Genomic DNA, 22,880 nt, shown 5'->3' on the forward strand with positions numbered 1-22,880 from the left:
ATTGAAAGCAATACTCATATTTATATAAATAATTGAAATACGAGTATTTCATTCAAGCTGACTGAGAAATAGTTGACTAAATAATTTTTAAAGTCAAAGACTTAATCAGTGGCTATATATCAACAAAGTTACTAAATTATAGCAACATAATAAAATTGAAAAATGTTTGAAATCCCGGGTATTTCATTTGAAAAGTCCGCTCCAGCCATTGTCTTGAACTAATTCATAAAAAAGTATTAAATTTTTGTTTTTATTCTAACCTAAATCACAACATTTTCAAACACCTTACAAAATAAATAATATTTTTTTAACAACTTTGGCACTTAAAAGAATTAAATCATTGCGGATGCACCCATCCCCCAAATGCAGCCTCCAATTCAGCTGCAATTTGAATGCATAATTTGTCTTTGTACGGAGTGGCCACAACTTGAAATCCAATAGGTAAACCATTTGAATTTAGTCCCATTGGAATATGTGTAGCTGGAAAGCCTAGGACATTAGCAAGTGAAAGAAGTGGAACCCCACCAAGATTAAAAACGGATGTATTATGAGACATTGCTGTTTTGTGGAAGGTGGGAATGAGAAGAACTCCATCGTCTCCAAGGAGATTCTGCAAAATAAATTAATACACAAATTTGAAACAAAATAATTTAAACACAAAAATAGATATCTCAACTCACGGTAAGCTCGGTTTTTAAAGCTTCACTCTCTTTAAGCCAGTGCTTAACATTGTCTTTCGGAATCATGCCATTCACGCCTTTAAGAAATTCCAAGAACAATCCATTGAAAGAGTACTTCGAATCACCGATGAGCGACTTTCCAAGCTCTGCGTAAACATTGTCAGGATTCTGTTTCGAAATAGTTAAACAGTCTTATGAGTTTTTTTTAAATATAAATCAAGTCATCTTACGTTTGGCTTCTGGGGATTAATCAAAATATTTGGAGTTTCTATATCGAAAATCGACGCCAGCGTTATCTCCAATGATTTGGATAAATGTTTAATTTTCACCTTGATAGTAAAAAAGAACGTTATAAAATATATGGTTCAAGGATACATGATGGTAATTAAAATACCTCTTTAGGTTGCATTCCATTATTTTCGAAGTGCTTAATAGCCCTCAGAATAGCAACTTTAAAATCACTATCAATTGATGATCGAGTTAATGTGAGTTCATCTTCTATCATGTAGTTCACCTGAATTAAGAATTATAGTTTTAGAAGTGCAAAGTTTGAAAACTTCAATCTCATTATTTCGTTCTTACTTTGATATCCTTTGTGTGAATCGGTTTAGAAAATTCCAATTTATCAGCATTGGGTCCGCTCATAATTTGCAAAAGAAGTGGAAGATCACGTGCATAACGTGTCATCGGCCCAACTTGTAGATATTTTCGGAATAACTTATCATCAGACATTGGGTAGTGGCCTGTTACCGAAACCAATCCACCTGTAGGCTTGTGTCCGAAAATTCCATTGAAAAGTGCAGGCAATCTTATTGATCCAGCAATATCTGATCCAACTCCGAATGGTGAAGCTCCGCACCCAATTAATGCACCCTTAATTAGATTGTTTAATATTTGTTGAAAATTCAATAAGCTAGCAATAAATGTTTAAAAAACAAAAATAATATAGACCGTAAAAGTATTTCAAACCAATAACGCGTTTTAACCAGCGATAACTTTCTTTGATAATGATTTTTAAGCTGACATACTCGTGCATGTGTCAAACAAGTTGTTTAAGTTAAGTGCTTGAAAGTGTTTTTTACTTGAAAATTGTTAGTACTTGTTCTTGGATTACGTCTCTTTAATTACTATAGTAAGGCAATTCCTTTTTTATTTCTAAAGTACTTCAATTTCGTTTTTAATCCTTAAGTATATTCTTTTTTATCCGAAATAAGTTTATAACCTTTTAGTTTAATCAACAAAAATTAGTCCTAGAGAAATTCATAGAAAATAAACTGTCTTATAAGGAGTTAAATAAAATTGTAGTACTTGTACTTTAACTTAATAAGTACAAAAAAGTACTTGAAATAGACGTTAGTACAAAAATACGTCATTACTTTACAGGTCTGCTTCTAAAAATGTTTTTTATATTTTGCATTATTTTTTATTATAAATTACTTCTCCTCCTGATGAACCTCCTGGAGTTTTTGTGGTATCGAAAGGATTATTACATCTTCCATGTGTTTTAGTTGTCGTTTCCCAACTCTGACAAAATTCTGGATTTGCTGACACCAACAATGGAATACATCCTGCATCTCGTAAAAGTTCAACAGCTTCACCATTATTTTCACTTTGTAGGAAATACCGATGTTCGTTTCCAACAACATGAGACATTCCTTAAAAAAAACAAGAATTTTTTTAAAGTATTAATTATGTTAAAAAACAAAATTTTAATTATTTATATAAATATGTGTACATGGGTTATAAAAGCGATCTTTTGAAAACTAGAATACATTATGACTACAGTTTCATTAATTTGTCTGTGAATTTTTCTAGCTTGAAAGTCGAACGTCCTTTTTTTTAAATGTTTGTTTTAACTGCAAAATAAAACATCTTATAAGACGAAGAGTAAAGCTTCTCTTTAAGTTCAAATTACGAGTATACGCTAGGTTAAAATTTATTATTTAGTTGTCAAAGCACCTTGTATAGAATAAGGGCCCAGTAACGTACAACCAAGGGCGGATTCAAATTGCAATCTGGGGAGGTCACGCGCTTAACATTGTTACTTACCGCTTAAAAATGTTCTTTAAAGGAGGCTAACAAAATTTAAATAACATAATGTGCATCTAAACCTTAAATGTATACATATTTCAAGGGTTAAAGTGACAACTTTAGTTATTAAATGATTTTAGAACGCAACGATATGCAACTATTTAATTTAGTAAACTTTCTTATTATGAAAGCATTCCAAGATTCTATAACAGATTTCTAAATATGCCATATCTAAGAACAATACAAAATTGTAGAGGATTTCTATTGCTTTCATGGAGAAATGTACAAAATTGTTTTGAAACTTTGCTTTCTCCCAAAAAGAATATGTTCTTTTATGTTGCCAAATCTATTTATGCGAAAAACGCCAAAAAAAAATTCAAAAACACAGAAAATGAGAAAGAATCTTATATCAAGACTTTTCTGTTTTTTTTTTTTTGACGTAGTAGAAAATATTTTGATCTTGAAGGAGTTAACAAAACTTTAAAATTTTTGAGAGAAAACTGTTTAGTTCTTGAATTTAAGGAAATAAGTGCATTTGAGTGCAAAATTTATCTGAATATAAAATAAAAACAATTGAAGGATTACAAATAAGCTGGAAAGAAACTTCTGTATTACAGTCACAAATTACACGTTTCAGAATCTCTTTTCACTTCAGTTCTGAAAAGATTCAAAGCCTCTATATGAATAGATATGAGACGTGCATTGTTTTTATCAATTAGCCATTAGTTTAAAAAAAGTGTCACTTTTGCTGTTTTTGGGACATTTATATTCTTGAAATTCGTGTTCAAATCTCAGTTCTGGAATATCTAAAGCAAATTCACTTCAAAATGTAGATTTCTTTAATTTTAAACAACAGAAAATCGGCTGCAATACCTCCAAAATAAATTCTTCTCAAAAATTTAAATGCCATACAAAAAAAATGACATTTTCGATCAACAAAAATCATCATCAATTTTAAAACTTGACCATCGACAAGAGCTTGCATTGAAAGACAAGATTATTGAAATCTGTTGATTAAGTTCTTGAAAAAATTTGAAAACAAAATATCGGCCTTATGAGGGGTACCCTTCTGGAGAAAGAAGACGAAATAAGAAAAAAATTAGAGACAGTTCTAAAAAATCGATCGGTTCATTTCTGAAAAAATTCGAATTTTTGAAATTTTTTTTGAACAAATTTGTATGGGGACTGCCGTTAGTTTTAGTATTAAAAAAAACGCTTTAAGCTAATCAGCTTTGTTTCAATCGGCACAGTGGTTTAGGCTTTAGGAGCCAGGACAGACACACAGACGGATGAAATGGGGGAACCACTTTTTTTTATAATTTACAGGGACTCAAGGGGTTATTAGTACCCTTTATATATATTTAAACTCAGTGCGAGCATACCAGTGCACATTGGTCTTAAAGTTCTGAACATCAAAATAGGAGGGAAAAACAGAGTTGGCTAAAGCATTTCACATTATCGATATGCGATTTAAGAAAGAATCTCTATACTTGACAGTACGCCCGAAATTGAGCACAAGGGTTAACTGATGAGCATTCTTAGAAGTGTGAGTATTACGGCTGAATCGTTAAGGGGTGGAATGCAACTGGCTAATTAAGACAGAACATTGTTTGTAAGAATATCGATAGAAGAACGAAAGTCATGAGACATTGTGACGATGTTCTAGCGATGTAAATGTTTCGATTATGATTCTATCGCCTATCAGTTTTAAAGCCCTTTTTTGAATTCTATTCAAGAGATTTAAACTTGTTTTAGGGGCACCTGCCCAGATATGCGAATTATGTTCAAGCTTTGGACGGATGAAACTAGAAAAATGGCAAATGCTACATGCAAATGTTTTGTAGTTTTTAATTTGCACATTATTCCAAATTACCAATAAGACGTCTTAACATGCTTCTAGGCCCAACGTTTCGTGATCAAATATTTGTATTTATTATTGTATTTAGTTCGACAATATATTACATTTGCTTATACAAAGTTAACTTAATAGATATAGTAAATTAAATTCCTTACAGCTACATATACATAGACACTCAATACTAATATAAAAATAATTTAACTGAGATTAAGAATTAGCTCGTTACCAGAATAATAACATCTTCTAAAAAAATGTTCATGCAAATTATAAATTATAGAAGCTTGAGTTGCTTAACATTAGCCTTATCATGAAGTTGGACTGTAAAATAACGCCTTGGAAAATTTAGCATTCATTTTTATATTTTGTTTGCACTCTTTGAAGCTTTTTGAAGTAGGTTCCAGTGCAGTCAAACCACACTGGAACACCATAAGTAAGTATAGGCTGGAAAATAGTTTTGAATATTAAAATTTGATTATGCACACCAAGACCGGTTTAAGAACGGGTATAAAATTCGCATTCAAAGATTAGTTTTGTTAATCGTGTTAGCGATATGTTTGTCAAGTAAGTTTTTTGTCAAGTGTTACCCGATTGATATCGGATGAGTTAGGCTGTAACGAAGTTTGTGGGATTTTCCACCTATACAAAATAGTTTTGTAGGGTATTAAGTGAGAATTGTAGACTACTGAGAGCACATTAAGACAATAGGCTGAACGAAAAAAGAGCTGTGTGGTCAGCAAACATAGCAAGTTTAGTGTCGTGACCTAGTCGGACACATACACGTTGAAAAGTATGGGTCCCAGCATAGACCCCTGTGCAACTCTACTAACTATATCATAAAGAAGAGAGCTTACACTGCCTGCGTATGCAGCAAATTTTTTGTTTGTTAGTAGTACCCGTGGCATGATGGTTAGTACAATGGACTGGCCCGTCAAATCTTCGGTCGATAAGTCTTCTTCCGAGCATCAACAAGTGGGCTGCGAACAACAAAATAATTCCGGATAAACAGTTCGGGTTCAAGGCGGGTCATGACACAATTCATGCTGCGTCTAAACTCGTTTCTGATATCCAATGGAATAAATTAAAACAACAATGTACAGGTGCTGTTCTGGTTGATTTGGAAATGGCCTTTGACACCGTATGGTTAGAGGGTCTTTACCTAAAACTGAGCAGGCTTGGCATAAGCAAGCCATTGTTGTATATACTTTATGATATGCTTAACGGTAGAAAGTTTGTTGTCAAAAGTGGAAATGTAACTTCTACCACAACATTCTCAATTAAAAATGGTCTTCAACAGGGAGCGGTGAATTCGCCGATTCTCTTCAGCATTTACACCAGCGATCTGATAGGTAGTCTTACAAAGGCAATGGCGTACGCCGACAATCGAATAGCGTACAGAACGGCCCGAAAGGTTCAGGTTATTAGAATTCTCTTGCAGCGTGATTTCGACAATATTTAGCGATATTGCGACGACTGGAAACTGAAAATAAATGTCCAGAAGTCGGGAACAATTCTGTTCCGGACTCCGTTGGCTAGGGCCACGAGGAATACGTGTAAGAATTGGCGCAAGATGGTCATCGTTGATCTTCACGGGCAGCCATTAGCGAACAAAAGTGTAGTGAAGTACCTCGGTATCTGGTTAGATCAGTATTTATATTTCGACAGACATATAAATGCTGCTCTGACCAGGGCCAGAGACGACGAGTATTTTGAAAGTGCACGCTTGAGCGGCTTCATTCCATCAGAGGCATTCCTCTTTTTTTTTTGGCAGTTCCGTTAATCTACCACGTCAGACGAAGAACCGTGGATAGGCGACTCCCGTACAATCGGGACGTCATGGCACAAGGCGGAGCAGAGCTCCTTCGGTTCAGTAGGGCTGTGTCCGAACGGGACCAAACTGATAGGGTGAAGCAGGAGAACCAGTTTTGGTGGCTTCAATCGGCACTTGATAGTGGGTAGTCGGGATGGGGTTTTAAGCCTTGGCCGGCTAACATACTTGTTCAATAGTATTAGGGTTTAGTTTTAAGTAAAAAAAAAAACAAAACAAAAAAACAAAAAAACATGGAATATAAAAAAAAACATAAAACAAAAGACAATAAAATATAAAAACAAAAAACGTTAGATTTGCTGCTGTGGTTGTTCTAGTTTTAAGTAGTTTATAGGTAGAATAGGTAGTTTAATTTAGTTTTAAGTTTTATAAATATTAGGGACCTTATTTTAAGTAGCTTTTAAGGAAAAACAAAAGGGATATTGATATAAGTTTTTTAAATTTTCTAATTAATACAAAATAAATAAAATTGAATTGAAGTTAAACTAGATCTTAGGGCCAAAAGGCATTAGTAGTTAGTGTTATACTTTAACTTAGATTGTCCGTATGGGACCATTACGTTAGTTGTAAGTTATGGATAATTAGGCTAGTTTTATGAATTTTTTTCTAGCTTTAAGATAGGTTCAAGATTGAATTAATAAAAATGAATTTAAAAAAAAAAGTGCATTGGACTGTCATGCCAGAGGTCTTAGGTTCGATCCCTGCTTATGCCATATAAAGTTTTTTTCACGGGTACTGTTTCTTGTGTGGAATTGACAAATTCTCCAAAAGTAATTCTTGTCATGGAATGTGCTTTCTCAAAATAGCCGTTCGGATTGGTCTTAAGACAGTAGGTCCCCTCCATCCCTGACAACAGTATTCGCACACAGGAATGGTTGAGAGTTGTAAGTCACTAGGCCCTAGTTCCCAACGGACTGTTGCGTCACCCAATTTATTATTTATTATTTATTTAAAATTTGTTTTATTAATTTATTTAGACATGTCAAAAAACCAAACATCATTAGTTTGTAAATCAACCCGTAGTACCACATAATGTCAAAGGCTTTTTCAATGTCCAAAAGTACCAGACCAGTCGATAATTTTGAAGAAAGGTTACGTTTGGCGTGATTTTTATTTCTTAAAATTTGATGTCAAATTATCTCAAGAAATAAACTTGAAAATTTCACAACCAGTTTATGTGAGTTGACATAAACTAAATAGCTTTATTTCAAAATCTTTCGAATTCAAAATGTTTACATAACGATAGTGTCCTAAAATCTAATATCGTTTTAAGAGGCATATCTGTATGTTTAGAGTTTACACAGAATCTAAATTAAATCAAACAAAATTCAATTAATCAATTTATTTGTATACACAAATCAAAACGAAATAAAAAATAAACAATTTTTAGCTCTGAAATTGTCAGAACAACAAACGATACTGTCTTCTAAATAATGGGGAGAGTACGATAAGTTTGGCGCTAAGATACAATAAAAGTTTTTGGTACACGGGCTTAATACGAACATTTTTAACTGTATTCCCCTCTCTTTAAGTAGAGGTACAATTTTATAAAATTGTACTCCCAATCCAAAAAAAAATATATGAAAAACTGGCTACATTAACAGTTATCAATTATACTTTTTTCAAAAGCCAGAACTCTAAAATTTGTAAATAAAGTTGTTTAAGTTAATAATTATTGAAATACATAATTAGCTTCAAAATCAAAGTTTATAAAAAAAGTTTAAAAATCGCCCAAGAATGGGCGTTGCAGAGGGCAGCATGCCTCCCCTTAGGCATCTTACTGTTTGCATCGTAATTTGTATATATACTTTTGTGATTTTATACAGTTAATTCGGTTATTAGGTGTTTTTTTTTGTATTTCAATTTCCTCAAAAACTAGAAAAAATAGAAACGAATAATGAACAATAATAATAATAACTTTATTTCATAAATTTTGACTTTGAAGGTCAAAAACTGTTGATTGAATAACTTATAGTTTGAATAAAGTATACAGTGTAGAATTCTGGCTTTTAAAAAATTTATAATTTATATCTATACAAATTTTCATTTTTAATATCTTTTTTTAGATTTGTCAATTTTTATAAAATGTTTGTATTAAGCCATTAAATTAAAAAACTTTATTTTTTTATCGCAAAAGTTATCGTACTCGTGTTGAGTAATTGTATAACACGAAAAAGAACGTTTTTGAAATAGATTATTTTTATTGGGGATCCCAATTTTGTTTTAAAATAATTATTAACATATTTGATTTTTTTTTATTTAAATTTGTATCTTATTTTAATTATTATCGATAAATTATCCGTTCAAATGAATAATAAATATTTATTGGACTTCCCTAGTCTCTAAATCTATAAAATTTATCAAAAGTATTTTAATTTAAAATATATTCCCTTAATTCAATTTTATATAACTTCTCCTATTTTGTATTGTCTTCAAATGCTGAAAAAACAAAATATTGAGTTCTAAGGCTCTTAAGAATGTAAATTAGATGTACCTAAGACTTTTGTACCTTAATTTAAAATAAATAAATGAAAATATTTGAATTATCATCATTTAAGTTAATTTTAATTACAAGCTAACAATTCATCCAAATGTTACATACAAATTAATGAGAAATTATAAAAAACCTATTAAAACAGCCACCGTCAGTTTTAATTTGATTCTATTTTCCATACACGTTTTTGTTTTTGCGTTAATAGTGCTTGTGTACGTTAAAGCGAGTATTTTAAACAGTATTTGAATAGCTTTATATGTGTCTAACTGAATTCAGGTTGAAAGGTTAATTCCTCGTGACACTTAATTTAAATCAAAGTATAAGCTCGTATTCCTTTTTTTCTGTCATACTCGTACTATAACGGAGTCGGTTGGTTACATAATTAATTATTTGTATCCCTATAAATCAACTATGCGATAATCAAATAAGTTTTAATTTAGTTATTTATATTGATTTATTTTATTGAAACGCTTTTTATACCGAATTTCGAGGTTTACAATATTGAGTTTGTGGTATTTTTTAAAACGTATAAACTCAAACGAATATTGTAATCTACGTCATATTGTATTAATTTGTTAGTACTCGAATTTCTATTACCTACCAGCTAATTATAGATAATCATTATAATAGAAACAATACTATACGACTAACTTGTTCAAACCATACCCGGTATTTGTAATTGGTATCTTGAATGTTAAATAGGACCAATGGAAAAATAATTTGTTGACAATAATATTATTATCTACTCGTTCAAAGGTTTTTTTCAAAAAAGTTCAATGTTAAAATCATAAGTACTCACCCTTAACGCCACATGACTCCTTCACTGTAAAAGGAATTCCAAGAAGGGGGTGTCTTTCGAAAAGTGCCTTCAATTGTTCAGGTGGTGTTGTTTTAATCAATTGATCCACTTGCTTAGCATCTCTGATTGCTCCAGCACACCGATCTTCAACAATTGCATTCAAAATGGGATTGACCACTCTGATGCGCTCCACATATGCCCGAACTAAGTCCTCAGACTTAAGCTAAGATTTCATCAAAATCATGATTTTGAATAAACTCCGAAATTTCAAAATTTAATTATATTACCTCTTGCTGTCTAATTTTAACCACTAATTCTACTATAGGAACATTTGTCAAATCTGGTTGACTTGGAGGTGGAATCTGAGCACGTTTGCCTCCAGTGAAGTATGCGATAATGGGGCTCAAAATGATGCCCACTATATTGAGCAACGAAGCAATAAATCTCAAAACGAATTCCATATTCTCAACAAACTTAGAGTCGATTTAACAAATAAAGTTTATTTAAATTATGAAAATAAATAAGAAATAATTTAAAAAGAGCACACTAAGTTGAAAAAAAACACTTCCGCGCTCACCACCGACTATTTACGAATGATTACAAGTTTAATTTGTACCCTTTTTTCTTACTTAAATGATCGCATATTTAGCAGTAAGCGCACAAAGTTCCTCAGCTCAACGCACCACTACTGGCTGGTTCTTAATCAATTCCAGAATAGGAATTAATCGCTATATTTTCTTATTGGAGTTGTCGTCGTTGTTGTTAACGTTTCATTTTCAGTGTTAAAGCTGCAATTCCGTATATTGCTTGTTTATGCGCTCACTCACGATTTTAATAGCTTTTAATTAAAATGTTATTCGAAGGTACAGCGACGACGATTGTCCAGGTCTCAAGTACGTTTTGTTTTGTTAACATTTGTAAGTTATTTACATTTTATTTAATGTTTTTTTAAACAGCAAGATTGTATATTGATTAAATAAAACTGCTTATGTTGATAGTTTCGGAAGGAAAGCACGCCGCTGGTTTCTGAAATAATAAAAATACAGATAGTATTGACTTTTTAATCACTTTTGAGATAAGAACGTAAAGCAAGTCATATAAATTCTATATAATGATTTATATTTTTTCACTGTTTTAAGTCTTTTCTGGGCTGACCCAATTAATTATGTCGAATGAGTTTTTTTTTTACAAATCTCCACCTTTCAAGGCTCTAAGAAACTCACCAGTTCTAAAAGATCTACAGTTTACACTTTCTTTCGTCGACGCCTACAAAATGGATTTAATACAAAATTAGTTTTATAAGTATCTAACGGATGCGGCGAAGTTTGTCACACCCAACTTAATACCTTCAGATAAACTATATAGTGATAGTTCAACGCAGATAAGTTTAATTTGTATGTGATTTATTTGGATGGAATCAAAATCAGTAGCGAGCGATGTGATGAACAGTATATCTCATGATTTATTTTCCGGTACAAACAGAAAACAACAAAGAAGGTTTTCCAACTCATGTACGTGATGTTGATTGAAATCGCAAAAGATAATCGCACATGAAATTGAATAAGCTTCAATTGGTCTAATAGATCAGTTGGAATAACCACAGTTCATCTCCTTTCCTTTGAGTTTGCCCTTGTAAAATGGACGCCTGCCAAATTGCGCACGGACTTTGTAAACCCACGCAGAACTCTATTTATCGTGTTATCGCACTGATATTAAAACAGCACCTTCTTTTGTTTATCTCGTTAACTTCTTCACCCAGAATTCATGCAAAACATTTTTCAACTTTCACTAGGAAGTTATTGCAATCGGTCCAATTTGTGATACCAAACTCATATAATTTTGAAAAATCGAACCAATGAAAAATTCAAATAATTATTTTTTGTATAAATCAAAATTCTCCAATATTTTACGAACAAAAAATGATTGTACCTCCAAAAAAAAGGCTGATAACTTCTTATCCCGTCTATCATTTGTCTTGCCTAAAAGTTTTTAGGTTTTCTTGCTATGTTAAAAAGGTTGTCAGTTGACAATATTTTTAATTTTTTAAAAGCTTTTTGATTCGAATGTAAGTTTTTACCAAGTTTAGGTATTGGTTTTTTAAGGATTTTATTTTTTGTAAAATAAGCTATCAATTACATTTTTCTTAAAATTTTACTGAATGTTGACAACAATATTTTTTAATAAGTAAAAGTAGTTTAAATTCAAAATCTCAAAGTTTTAAAAAGATATTTGAGTCGAAAATCAATTTTTACCAACTTTGAGTAATGTTTTTTTTAGGTTTTTATTTTTATAAAAAAACTTTCAATTGTTGCACAAAATGGAGATGAAATCATTTTTTGTTCGTATAATTGTCGAGCTGACAAATTGTTTTAAAGTTTTTTTTTTGATTTATAAAAAAAAACCGATAATTGAATTTTTTTACAAAAATATATTTGTTTAGTATTACGGTACAAAATTTAATTCGAGTCTGCAGCATCATTGGTTCGTAAGATATTTAGACTGAAACAAAATTTTCAAATTTGTTTTAAACTGTTATGGTAAAAAAAAACACCCACGCAATTTTCTTGAGAGCCCTTTCTGCATTTTTATCGGTATAACGAAATTTATTTGAAGTCGATATCTTTTCGTACGCACACACGCACGCACATATGTCTTTCTAAAAATCCTTTATTTCGACTCTAGGGAACTGAAACTTCGAGACATGTCAAAATTTTCAATTCGACAAATCGGACCCATTACAATAACTTCCTATGGGAAGTTAATAATTCCTTGCAATGAAAAATAACGTTTTTGACATGTGGTAAGGAAAATAAAAAAAAAATAAGAAAATTCAAATTAACAGTTAAAATAAAAACTTTAAAAAAAATTACTAAAAGTTAGTAAAAATTGATTTTTGACTTAAATATTTTTTTTAAATTTAAGATATTAGCTTCAAACTAATTTCATATTTCAGAAAAGTTTTTACATTCAGTACAAATTTCAATCTATTTGTTACAAAAATTGTTTTAACGAAACACTCAAACCTACAAAAACGCCAAAAAGAAAATGATTTGAAATGGTTTCCGACTAAAGTATTTGGAGAAGAAAGAAAAATCGAGCCCTTCCCGCACATTTTTTGTAAGCGCCAAAATAAATTTTATCGTAAACGACAAATCAAAAGCTTACTGTTGGACCTTAAAACGACTTGTACAGTTGTGGAAATTATTAATTGTGCTTAAGTTAAGAAATGGCAATAGTCTTCAAGGCTCTATGTGTTATTAGCAAATTTTAATAATTAAGTTTCATTTTTTATTGAAAATGTCGCTTACGATAAAATGGCGGGAAGGGCTCGAAATATTGACGTCAAATTATTTATCTCACTCAAAATATTGTAACCAACATTTTGTTAAAGTTTAATGCAAGACAAATTGATAGACGGAATGGGAAGTTATCAGTTGGGTCGCATCCCAGCATTTTCTTTGGACAATTAATTTCACAACTATCCGAATTTTCATAAACTGCTAAAGAAATTTTCTACCTTAACGATCATGTCCAATAGGTTTAAATCATTAAAAAGTAAAATATGTCCTTTTTATCAATTCGAAAAGCCATTATTTCCAATTAAAATTCGTAAAAACCTTTTCTGGTCTCAGAATAACGTTTGTTGGCCAAATTTAAGATGACCGGTTCAGTAAATAATCAGTAAACAACCGAACGTACAAGGAACGTAAGATCGGCTGAGAACATCGTCGCGGTTCTTAAAGTGTACGGTAGAACCCGAGGCAGTCTATTACTCGCTGTGTCCGAAAGCCCAGCCTTTCGCAGACTTCAACTTGGTGAATTTTGCGTCGGGACTTAGGTCTACAACCATACAAGATCCAACTAACCCAGTATCTCAAAGCACGAGACCATAGACAACATCTTTTGTTCGCTTACTGGGCTGCGAATCGTTTGGAAGAGTACCCCAATTTTGGCCGATAAATTTTGGTGACGAGGCGTATTTTTGAATGAATGGATATTAAGCAAAATTGCCGTATATGGGACGACACCAACCCACGCGAGGTTCACCAGATGATAGTGCTTCCTCAAAAAGTTACCGTTTGGTGTGGATTTTGGTCCGTACTCTTTTAAAAACGACGTTGGTGAGATCGCCGTTAACAGCGAATGGTACATTACGATGATAACTAATTTCTTATGGCCTAGAGGACTTGTGATTCCAGTAGGACGGCACTACGTGCCACACAGCAAATGCCACGATATCTACACGCAACATCTACCCGCCCGTATTAAAAAACTCTAGACATGCGATTTTCTAAAGTTATTTAATGTCATGGCTAAGAATTAAACTGCATTGTTTTAAAAATTAAATCGGACAAGTGTCCACCGCGGTTGGCTCGAATAAATTGTAGCTGTGAAGCCCAATTCAGCATCACTTCATGCATCATTTGGCCGTATGTCAGCAATAAGAAGCCGAGTATTATATTTCAAGACGTCAATCGTTTCGGGCTGATCCAAGTAAAATTGAAAACCAAATTATCAAATCAAGTCACAGCTGTCAGAAATACTAACACCGGCAAATATTATTGTCCGATTTAAAAACCACACGTTTAATAAAAACACCCTTTATTACGCACTTAGTTTAATCAATAACCCGGCAATAGTATGAACAATACCAATCCTTATGATATAAGGTCTTTATTTTGTCTATTACAAAGCAACATACTGTTTTCAAAATCAAGTCTAGTAAAACTAAAACAAAGTATGAAAGGTAACCACAACGACGTACAGAATTGTTGTTTGATTAAAACTTGATACTAGATAAGTTAGGTATCACATTTCTGTTAAAACAGTTATGACAAGTACCTCCTCTATGCATATTTATCTACGAAAGCCGCCCAAAAGCTTTCATCATTTTCTACCGCGCTCTTCGTAACTTCGTGTTGATAAATAAATTTGTAATTTAATAAAAGCTCCCAAGTTACCGATCAATGTTTATCATTTTATTTAAACCATGTCTAATCAATTTGTTTTTATATTTTGGACAGCAAAAAATATCAAAACAGTAATAAATCTGGAAAATTCATTGAATTTATTGTAAAGGCATCTAATTTTTATTTAGTATTCATTGTCGGTATACCATTCTAGCAATAAAATTAAATTACATTGCAGTAATTGATATTTTTGTCATGAACTAGCATTTAACTTTGGCCCACAAGAGTTAAAGTTGTTGCGCCATCTGTTTTTCTACCGATTAACAAGGTTAAAAAGACATTTTTCAAGGTGCATCTTATGTCAGTTTTAGTGACAATAATGTGTTGGTTTTTTTCTATGGATATTCCTTGATGTCATAATAATTGTAGGTGCTGTAAAAGTTATAAGAGATTCAAATAGGAATATTTATTCATTGAATATAATGTAACTATAAATTTATTATTTATGTGATAAATATAAATGTTGAGTTTTTAAAAATGTAAATTCGAAGTTATTTAAAAAAAATTATGAATAATGTTTATTTTAAACACAAATTGATGACAAACTAACATAAAATCAAAAAATATTAATATTTAAATTTACCTACCTGTAAGCAGGCAGTCATTTGGAACTACTTTTATATAATCATAGTTTATGTATATCAATGGTTTTATTGAAGAAGTGCTTATTTACGATATAAATGTTCTGAAGTAAATTCTGAAAAGTTGTTTTATATTATCTTTTGTATTTATTAATAATTCCTAATACACAAATTAATATTTATGTAAATTGGTTTTGTGCAAAATTAAACCAGTTGAATAAAATTTTAAAACGCCTCAGATAAATATTGAACGTTCTTAAAGTGAAGTTGTACATTTGATTTAGGAATATTCTATTCTTAAGGTTTTAAATTAAATCTGTAAAAAAATCCTTTATTATTGAAACTGAACAGTTTACTTAAATGTAAGGTATTTTTCGATTTTATTTCAATCTTTTTATACAAATAAGGATAGTATTTAAAAAAACCAAACATAATCTCTTTGAAGTTATTCTAATCGGTTCTATTTCTCGAATTGAAAGTTTTGACTTTCTTTACCTTTTCAAACTCGCTACCTAAAGCATATGGTATGTGTGGATGTTAAAATATGCACCTTAAAACTAGGACAAATATTGCAGATAACAAAGAAAATTTAATTGACGTTTAAAAATAAGTTTAAAATGCAGATCGTCCTAAAAAAAGTTAGGAATTAGGAATTATGACATTATAAATACAAAATATGCATATATGTATATGTATATTTGTTTAAAATTTTCAATTTGTAGTTTTTTATAAATAAAAAGAGTGGAAAAGAAACCTGGAATAGAAAAAAAATATCATAATGATTTCAGAAAAATTATTTGCGTTTTAGACATCTTGTTATTTTCATAATATAAAAGAAAATAAAACCCTGAAACTACAAATTGGTAAATTTATTCTGGAATCGAATATCTGAAAAAACATTCACTGATAGGAATCTATTCCGATAATTCAACAAAAAACTAGAAAAGGTCTACTAAGTTTTTTTTTTAGTTTTTGTATACAGAGTTTACAGAGAGCTGTCGTTTAGATGTTAGGTACTTGAACCGGGAAATAGTAAGTAGACTTTTGCAAGGCATGCCTAAAAGGTTTTTTGAATGTTATAAAAATGCCGTAATCCATTGATATACGTACTTAGAATCTCAAAAAATGTAATACACATAAGATAAAGCATTTTCACAGGTAATGAACAATTTTTACGGGTGTTTAGTGTATGTAATGTAAACCAAAGCGTGGGGAGAAAACCACAAGTCTTTCTAAAAATATAATCGATGTGATTTTTGGTTAAAGTATTGAAGTTCTAGCTTATTCCTGGAAACTACAACCATTTTGATTTATTTGGGATCAACAATGATTGTCCGACCAGTTCTTTTTTTACTTCAAGGTCATCATTCAAAGAAACTGCAGTATGTGCGATGAGCATCATCAGCGTACATACGAACTGGGCAGTGTTTTACAATAGAAGGAAGTCCATTGACATACATTGAAAATAGCAGTGGACCGAGAATAGAACTTTGTGGTACTCCAATACTATTTAATATAAGTTCGGAAAGAGCTTTATTGAGTTCAAATGTAGTTTATTGGTTAAGTAAGAGTTTATTAGTCGGACTGCACCAAAGGCCTTTGAAAATTTCAAAAGCATTAAAAATGTTATATATTGAAGATCGATGGCAATTTCAATTTCCTACGACTGTTTTTGTACAGAAGCCAGACTGCTTGGAAGTTAATACATTTAAACAATCTAATTAATTGAGCTTACATGATTTTTTCAAAAACTTTTGAGAGAAAAGTTAGGATAGATGTCGGTCTAAAATCATCACACCGCCGGCCGCCGCAGCAGTGGGACGTCAAAATAAATACAAACATTAAATATTATAGCGGTACTTTTGAGTGATTGGTAAGTCATCACAAATATTTATAGTTTCTAACTGCATCTAAATTTTTTGCATTGACCTATTAGGGCAAAAGTTATACGGCGACAAAGAAAGTCAAGTTTATTTTTTTTCGTGGTAAAAAAATCAAGTGGTTTTTAATTCAATTTTGTGTTGCTCCTAAAATTTTTTGTGCGCTAAGAAATTAATCCAATTATGGAAAGTAACACTGTTCAAGGTATTTTAATTAATATTGAGCAATAGAGACATATTTTATTTTTGTTGTGTTTTTTTTATTCGTGATTTTCTAAGTGAGGCTGGAAGTTAAAAAAAAAATACTTTAAGTAAGCTTTTCTTTTTTAGGTTTTATGTCCTTTAAGTGAATCAAGAAAAAAATCTTGCTACAGTTTTGCTCCAAGTACTTACAATCACGTTTTTTAGGTTCAACTCCCTGGTATCAAAAATACCAACATTTTTGAAACGTGGCTGGATACTGATAGAAACAGGAAGTTTGAAAATGTTTGTCAACAAATTCAGAAATGTCTTAGCTTAAAAGAGCCAATGGAAGAGTTGGACAAGCAAATTAAGGAAGTTGCTAAATTTTATTGCCTCATGGTAAAGCAGAGGTGGGAGCAGTCTTGTAGAAGACTAAGTCGGTTCATGAGCGCTAATAAAATATGGCTTAATTCCAATCTGAGTTAACCTAAGGCTTTACTTGATTGCGTATAAGTGATAAAATCCTATTTTAACCAATAATTTGTATAACACTTTACCTTCATATCCCAAAAAATTATAGTTTAATCTAAACATGACAAGTACGGGCAAGGGAAGGCCAAGGAAAAGTTTTGAAGAGTGTACTGATCACACTGACGTCGTGTTCAAGAACTTGTGTCGCAAACCTCTCCAGAGAATAATAAGACCCTTACTCTTCAACAAACATTGGCCTTATACTTAGACTTCAGGGAAAAAATGGGGCTCCTTGTCGGCATCCCATAGCCCGGATATGGAACAACCAATGACGGAAATACTGCGAGAAGGTTTATCTTAAACCCAAGGTTAAGTTCTGAAATTACTGGTGAGGACAAGAACCTGATTTTTAATTTTGGAATTATTCTTCGAACAGTTGCATCTGATCATCAGATAAACATGGACAATTTTGTTAAGCTATTGGAAGAAACAAAAACCATATACTTAACAAATACAGTTGGTATTACATGTCAAGCAGCGTGCATAAGCTCCTTATTCATGGAAAGGACATAATTCGAAGCCTTAGAAGCAAACCATAAGGAAATAAGAAAAGCTAGACTGGATCACACCAGAAAAACAACGAGAAATCATATGTGCCGGGAGGAATTTGGCACTTTTAATTTTTGCCTTTTTCCATTGACAAATAGAATTAAGTTTGTTAAACATTAAAAGCTTCTCTACACAAAATATCTTAAACTCCTATCTTTAATTGCATGTTTTTTGAAGCTCTTTGAATATCAATTAAACTTAAGTTTGCATTTCCAATGTTTAAGCGTATCAATAGAAAATTATCAGTGTAGGTTGCATCCTAAATTATTTTGTTTTGTTAAATTTATTGCGTATCAAATTATTATACTTCTTTTATTTTTTTACGTCTGTGTTCCTGAATTTGTGCCGTTTTTTAAAAGTTCTTGAATCAGTGTTATATGTTTTAAAACTTATTAGAAATAATGTCAATCTGTTCACTATTTACAAATCTTAAACATTTGTTTAAATAAACTTCATAAACTCCAAATGCAATAAATTTTCTTATAAACAAACTGAATGCAATATTTTTTAAGCTTCTCGGAATAAAATGTGTATTTTTTTTAAAGAAGAAAATTAAAACGCTCTAACCTACTCTACTATTTACGGTTCTTGTTATATTTTGTTTTTAAAATAACAAAATACATAAATAATTCCAAAAATAATAAAAAAAATCACTTTATGCATTAAAAATGTTTAAAATAAAATGTATTTACACAATTTTTTCACTTCTGATTAAAATCTAGAGGTAATTTTTACGAAACCGAGTCTAATCCTTATTTTTAACAAAATAAAAAAACATACCATTTTAACAAAAGAAAAAATACACACATAAAATATGATTTTAAGATAATAATAAAATTATTCTTACTATTAATTTATAAATTTTAATTTATTAAACTCCTGTGCAATTTATAAGAATTACATTATTTAAAGTCTAAGAATCTAACCTTGTCTCAGTTTGTTTCATCTCGAAAATTTGTTTTAATTTGAATTAAAATTTCTTATATTTAGAACAAAAAATATAAATAACCACAATAATTTACACAAAATGATGATATATTTAGCTTCTCTGTTAGTTATGATACTAACCTTCACTTTTCTGTTAAATTTTAAATATTTAAATAAAAACAATAACTTAAACTGCAGCACGTGTCGATATAATAAATTTTAATACAAAAATATGAATGAAATTCAAACATCAACCCGCACATACGGTTCAAATTACGAACTTCAACTGATTGATAACTGAACTTTTAAAACATTTACAAAAATAAAAACAAATAACCCTCTGCCATTGCCAGTGCAATTTAACTGTGAAGATAACAAGCCCCAAACAAAATATAAACAACAAGTACGACGCGACCGGCGCTTATAATCGTCCGACGTTAATAATCGCCCAGCTAACTCAACGGAAGCGTCGAAGCATATAGAATGTCAACTTGAAAAAGCTTTCTGTTTCAGTGACTGTTAAATTTGTTTATACAACATCATCACCATAAGTCCAATCATCATCAATCCAATCATCATTAACTAAGTTAATATAAAGAGTTGCGATTTAATCAAGCAGTAAGATACTCTCTGAAAACGCATTCCAATAGATCGTGGTCGATGGTCTCGTTCACTTGTCTACTGTCAAGATCCAAAACCCTATTGCCAGAACCAATGCGATCGAATGACATGCGGAAACATTTAAAATGCTTATAGCTCCCAAGTAGTTAATCATAAATATACTTCGAGGGTGAAGGTGCGACCCTAAGCTTAAGTTTGATTAAAGGTTTTGATAAACACTGACTGTCAGGTAGGTTAAAATAGTTAAGAACCTCGCGTTTAGGTTATTTTAAACTTTTGTTTCTCATAGTCAGGCCTTGTGAAGCTATTTTGCATTAGAATCTTACCATGTTCAATGTGGAGATATTTTCGTCTTTTTTTTTAATCAGATGAACTTATTTAATGTTGGCTTAGGAATTTTATATAGAATGGACTTGTCTTGTTTTGGCAAAACGAGTTAACTTAGAAGGTATACCATACCATAGTAAACAAATTGGCGATTGGAGAAGAAGAAGTAATTAATTATGCATTAAGAAGATTGGTCGATTTCAGATACCGAGCGAGGTCATTTTGTTTCTTTTTGATATAAGGTGACTAACTCTTTAATTTTTAATACTTGTATCAGTACCGGATTTATACAATTTGACAAAAGAATTGAAAGTAAAGATGAGGCGGTTTAAATCAGTTGGAGCAAAAATATTAAACAGACTAGATTTTGCATTTTATAGCTTCCCCATTGGCTTTAGGAAAAAAAAGAAAACAAAAGTTGTAGGCTTTAAAAAACCAGAAATATTTCAATGAATTAAACATTATTGGATTTAAATTTCGGGATTTTTTTCGAATTTGTTTAAAATGTGGTAAAATGTATGTATTTATAGGCTGCAAAGATGTTATAATTCATGCAAGTTTAAGTACGGAAGCGAATAGTATACAAAGTTATTAGTCGAGTAATTGTAAGATAGATAAAAGCTCCTATTCTAAAAAAGATGCTCAGTTTATCTTTTAGTTTTCATAAAAGAAATAGAAATTGTGCTGGATGCTGTACCGAACTATATAAACTAAAAAAAGAGGATGGGATGCGTCCCACACTTAAAACTTCCCATATCGGCTGTAGATTTGTCTTCCTTAAATTTTAAAAAATTATTTATAACAATTTAAAGTCATTCTCTTTCTTTATTATTTAAATACTTGAGTCAAAAACGATTTCTTATTAGTTTTTTGTTGATTTGAATTTTCCAAGAAATAAACTAAAAAATAACCAACAGTATTTTGTTTGTTTTAAAATCTATTTTAGTAAACCACATTTTTTAGGCGAAGCCCACTTTTTTCCAATTTTAGTAGCATTTCTTGAAAGTTTTTATTTCTAAGATAAACAAATATTTAAATTTTGTTTTCAGAAAATTTAGCAAAGAATGAAATTATTTTGAAGTCAGTACTTCCATTTATTTACGATATATCGAGAATTGAAAATATTTTACATCTGTTTTGTTTACAAATAATTTTCTTCAACTAAGAATTACGTTTTTGACAATTGGTAAAATCAAGTTGACATTTTTGTGTAAAATAGAAGCCTACAAATAAAAGTTTGGAAAACATTGATTTTGGACTTGATTATTTTGAAAACAAATCAAGATATTGACTTCAAACTTACTTATCTTATGTTTTAAAACCCCAAATCCCATATAAAACCGTTTTTTAATAAACAAAATAAAAACGAAAATACTATTAACATCTCGGAAAAACTGGTTTCTAACTCTAGTATCTTGAGAACAAATAAGGATATTAACTTTAAGCATATTTCACCTTTTGTTATCGTTTGTAATTGAATTACTTTAATTTTATTAATTCACTGGTCGACAAAATTGCGTTTTTTTTAGTCCCAAAAATGAAAACAATAATCATTTAAGGGTTTAAGTCCTGAATTCGAATTTGGACTTAACATTTTTCAATTACATGAGATTTTAAAAATATATCCCTTTAAGAACACAATTAAAAACGGGGTTTTTAAGCCTAAACAAAATATATCTTAACAATAAATTATATGATGATTTTGAAGTACACAAATCTTTCTATTTTAGATACAACTTAAAGCATTCTTGTATCTTACTTAGATTCTAAAAATTTCCATTAGTTTGAAGTCTTTATTTGAGCATATATATGAATGTTTGAGAAAAACTTGAATTTGATATTTTCATAGTTTTGGAAAGTACGTTTTGACTTTAAGTGCTGATCTTGAATAAAAGCTCTTATTTTAACTATTTTCTCAAGTTTTTAAAATACCTATTAACAACATTATTTTTTTTAATAAATATGATTTAAAATCGAACCAGCATAATAGTGTTCATATATGCGTTTCGCCTTGATGTAATGGTTGGGCTCATCAGAAGATGACTATTACATTTTTAGTACATTTCAAAAACTTAGAATTGTTTTTACTACAGATTTCTTATAAGAACGAAACTTACTTTCAAATAGTTTTGCCTTTTTCTGTTGCAAAACTATTTTAGGATGAATAATTTTGCGTTTCTTTTAGATTTGTCTAGGTGAAATCTAACTAATTTTGAAGTTTTTTGGAATATTATATGAAATAATATTAATATTTCAATATTGAATAAAAGGATTATGGATTCTGAAAACTATCAGTGATTTTGTTGAAAAAGCTCCTTCATAGATATAGATAGCATCAAAAAGCCTTAATTACGTGTTTTTTCGAATTTTTAAAAGTGAGTTCTCCGAAACTTAACGTGATAGATTAATTTGAAAGTTGGTTTTGAATTAATGCCACCAAAACCCATTGAAAAAGTGCAATTTAAATGCCAGTAAGAAAACCTTTTCGACCAGTGCCTTACGAAGTTCAATTATTATTAACTTGTTCTATCAGTATTAAGTTATCAGTATTGGTCGCATACCACGGCCTCTTAAGGTTGATTGATTAATTTTTGTAAAAGTGGCTAATCCCACCCTGGATTAGT

General features: G+C 30.7%; 1 protein-coding gene across 1 annotated transcript; it reads right to left on the reverse strand.

The window, feature by feature from the left end:
• Positions 1-232: 232 nt before the first annotated feature.
• LOC129939411 (fatty-acid amide hydrolase 2-B-like) lies at positions 233-19,737 on the reverse strand. Its single transcript, XM_056047409.1, has 9 exons — positions 19,450-19,737; positions 9,975-10,713; positions 9,688-9,910; positions 2,118-2,335; positions 1,263-1,553; positions 1,075-1,194; positions 911-1,009; positions 681-848; positions 233-610 (listed from the first exon to the last, which is right to left on the reverse strand). The coding sequence occupies exons 2-9, from the start codon at positions 10,146-10,148 to the stop codon at positions 338-340; spliced, it is 1,566 nt and encodes a 521-aa protein (XP_055903384.1). The 5' UTR covers positions 10,149-10,713; positions 19,450-19,737; the 3' UTR covers positions 233-337.
• Positions 19,738-22,880: the final 3,143 nt, after the last annotated feature.

This window comes from Eupeodes corollae, chromosome 1, assembly GCF_945859685.1.
Source record: "Eupeodes corollae chromosome 1, idEupCoro1.1, whole genome shotgun sequence".
Taxonomy (NCBI): Eukaryota; Metazoa; Arthropoda; class Insecta; order Diptera; family Syrphidae; genus Eupeodes; species Eupeodes corollae.

Bases quoted from the DNA above. Each gene is read 5' to 3' on its own strand.
- LOC129939411 (XM_056047409.1), bottom strand. From the start codon at position 10,148: ATGGAATTCGTTTTGAGATTTATTGCTTCGTTGCTCAATATAGTGGGC. The intron at 2,336-9,687 runs GTGAGTACTTAT...GTTTTTTTTAAG, and splicing joins GGAGTCATGTGGCGTTAAGG to GAATGTCTCATGTTGTTGGA. The intron at 1,010-1,074 runs GTATTTTAATTA...TTTACTATCAAG, and splicing joins ATGGAATGCAACCTAAAGAG to GTGAAAATTAAACATTTATC.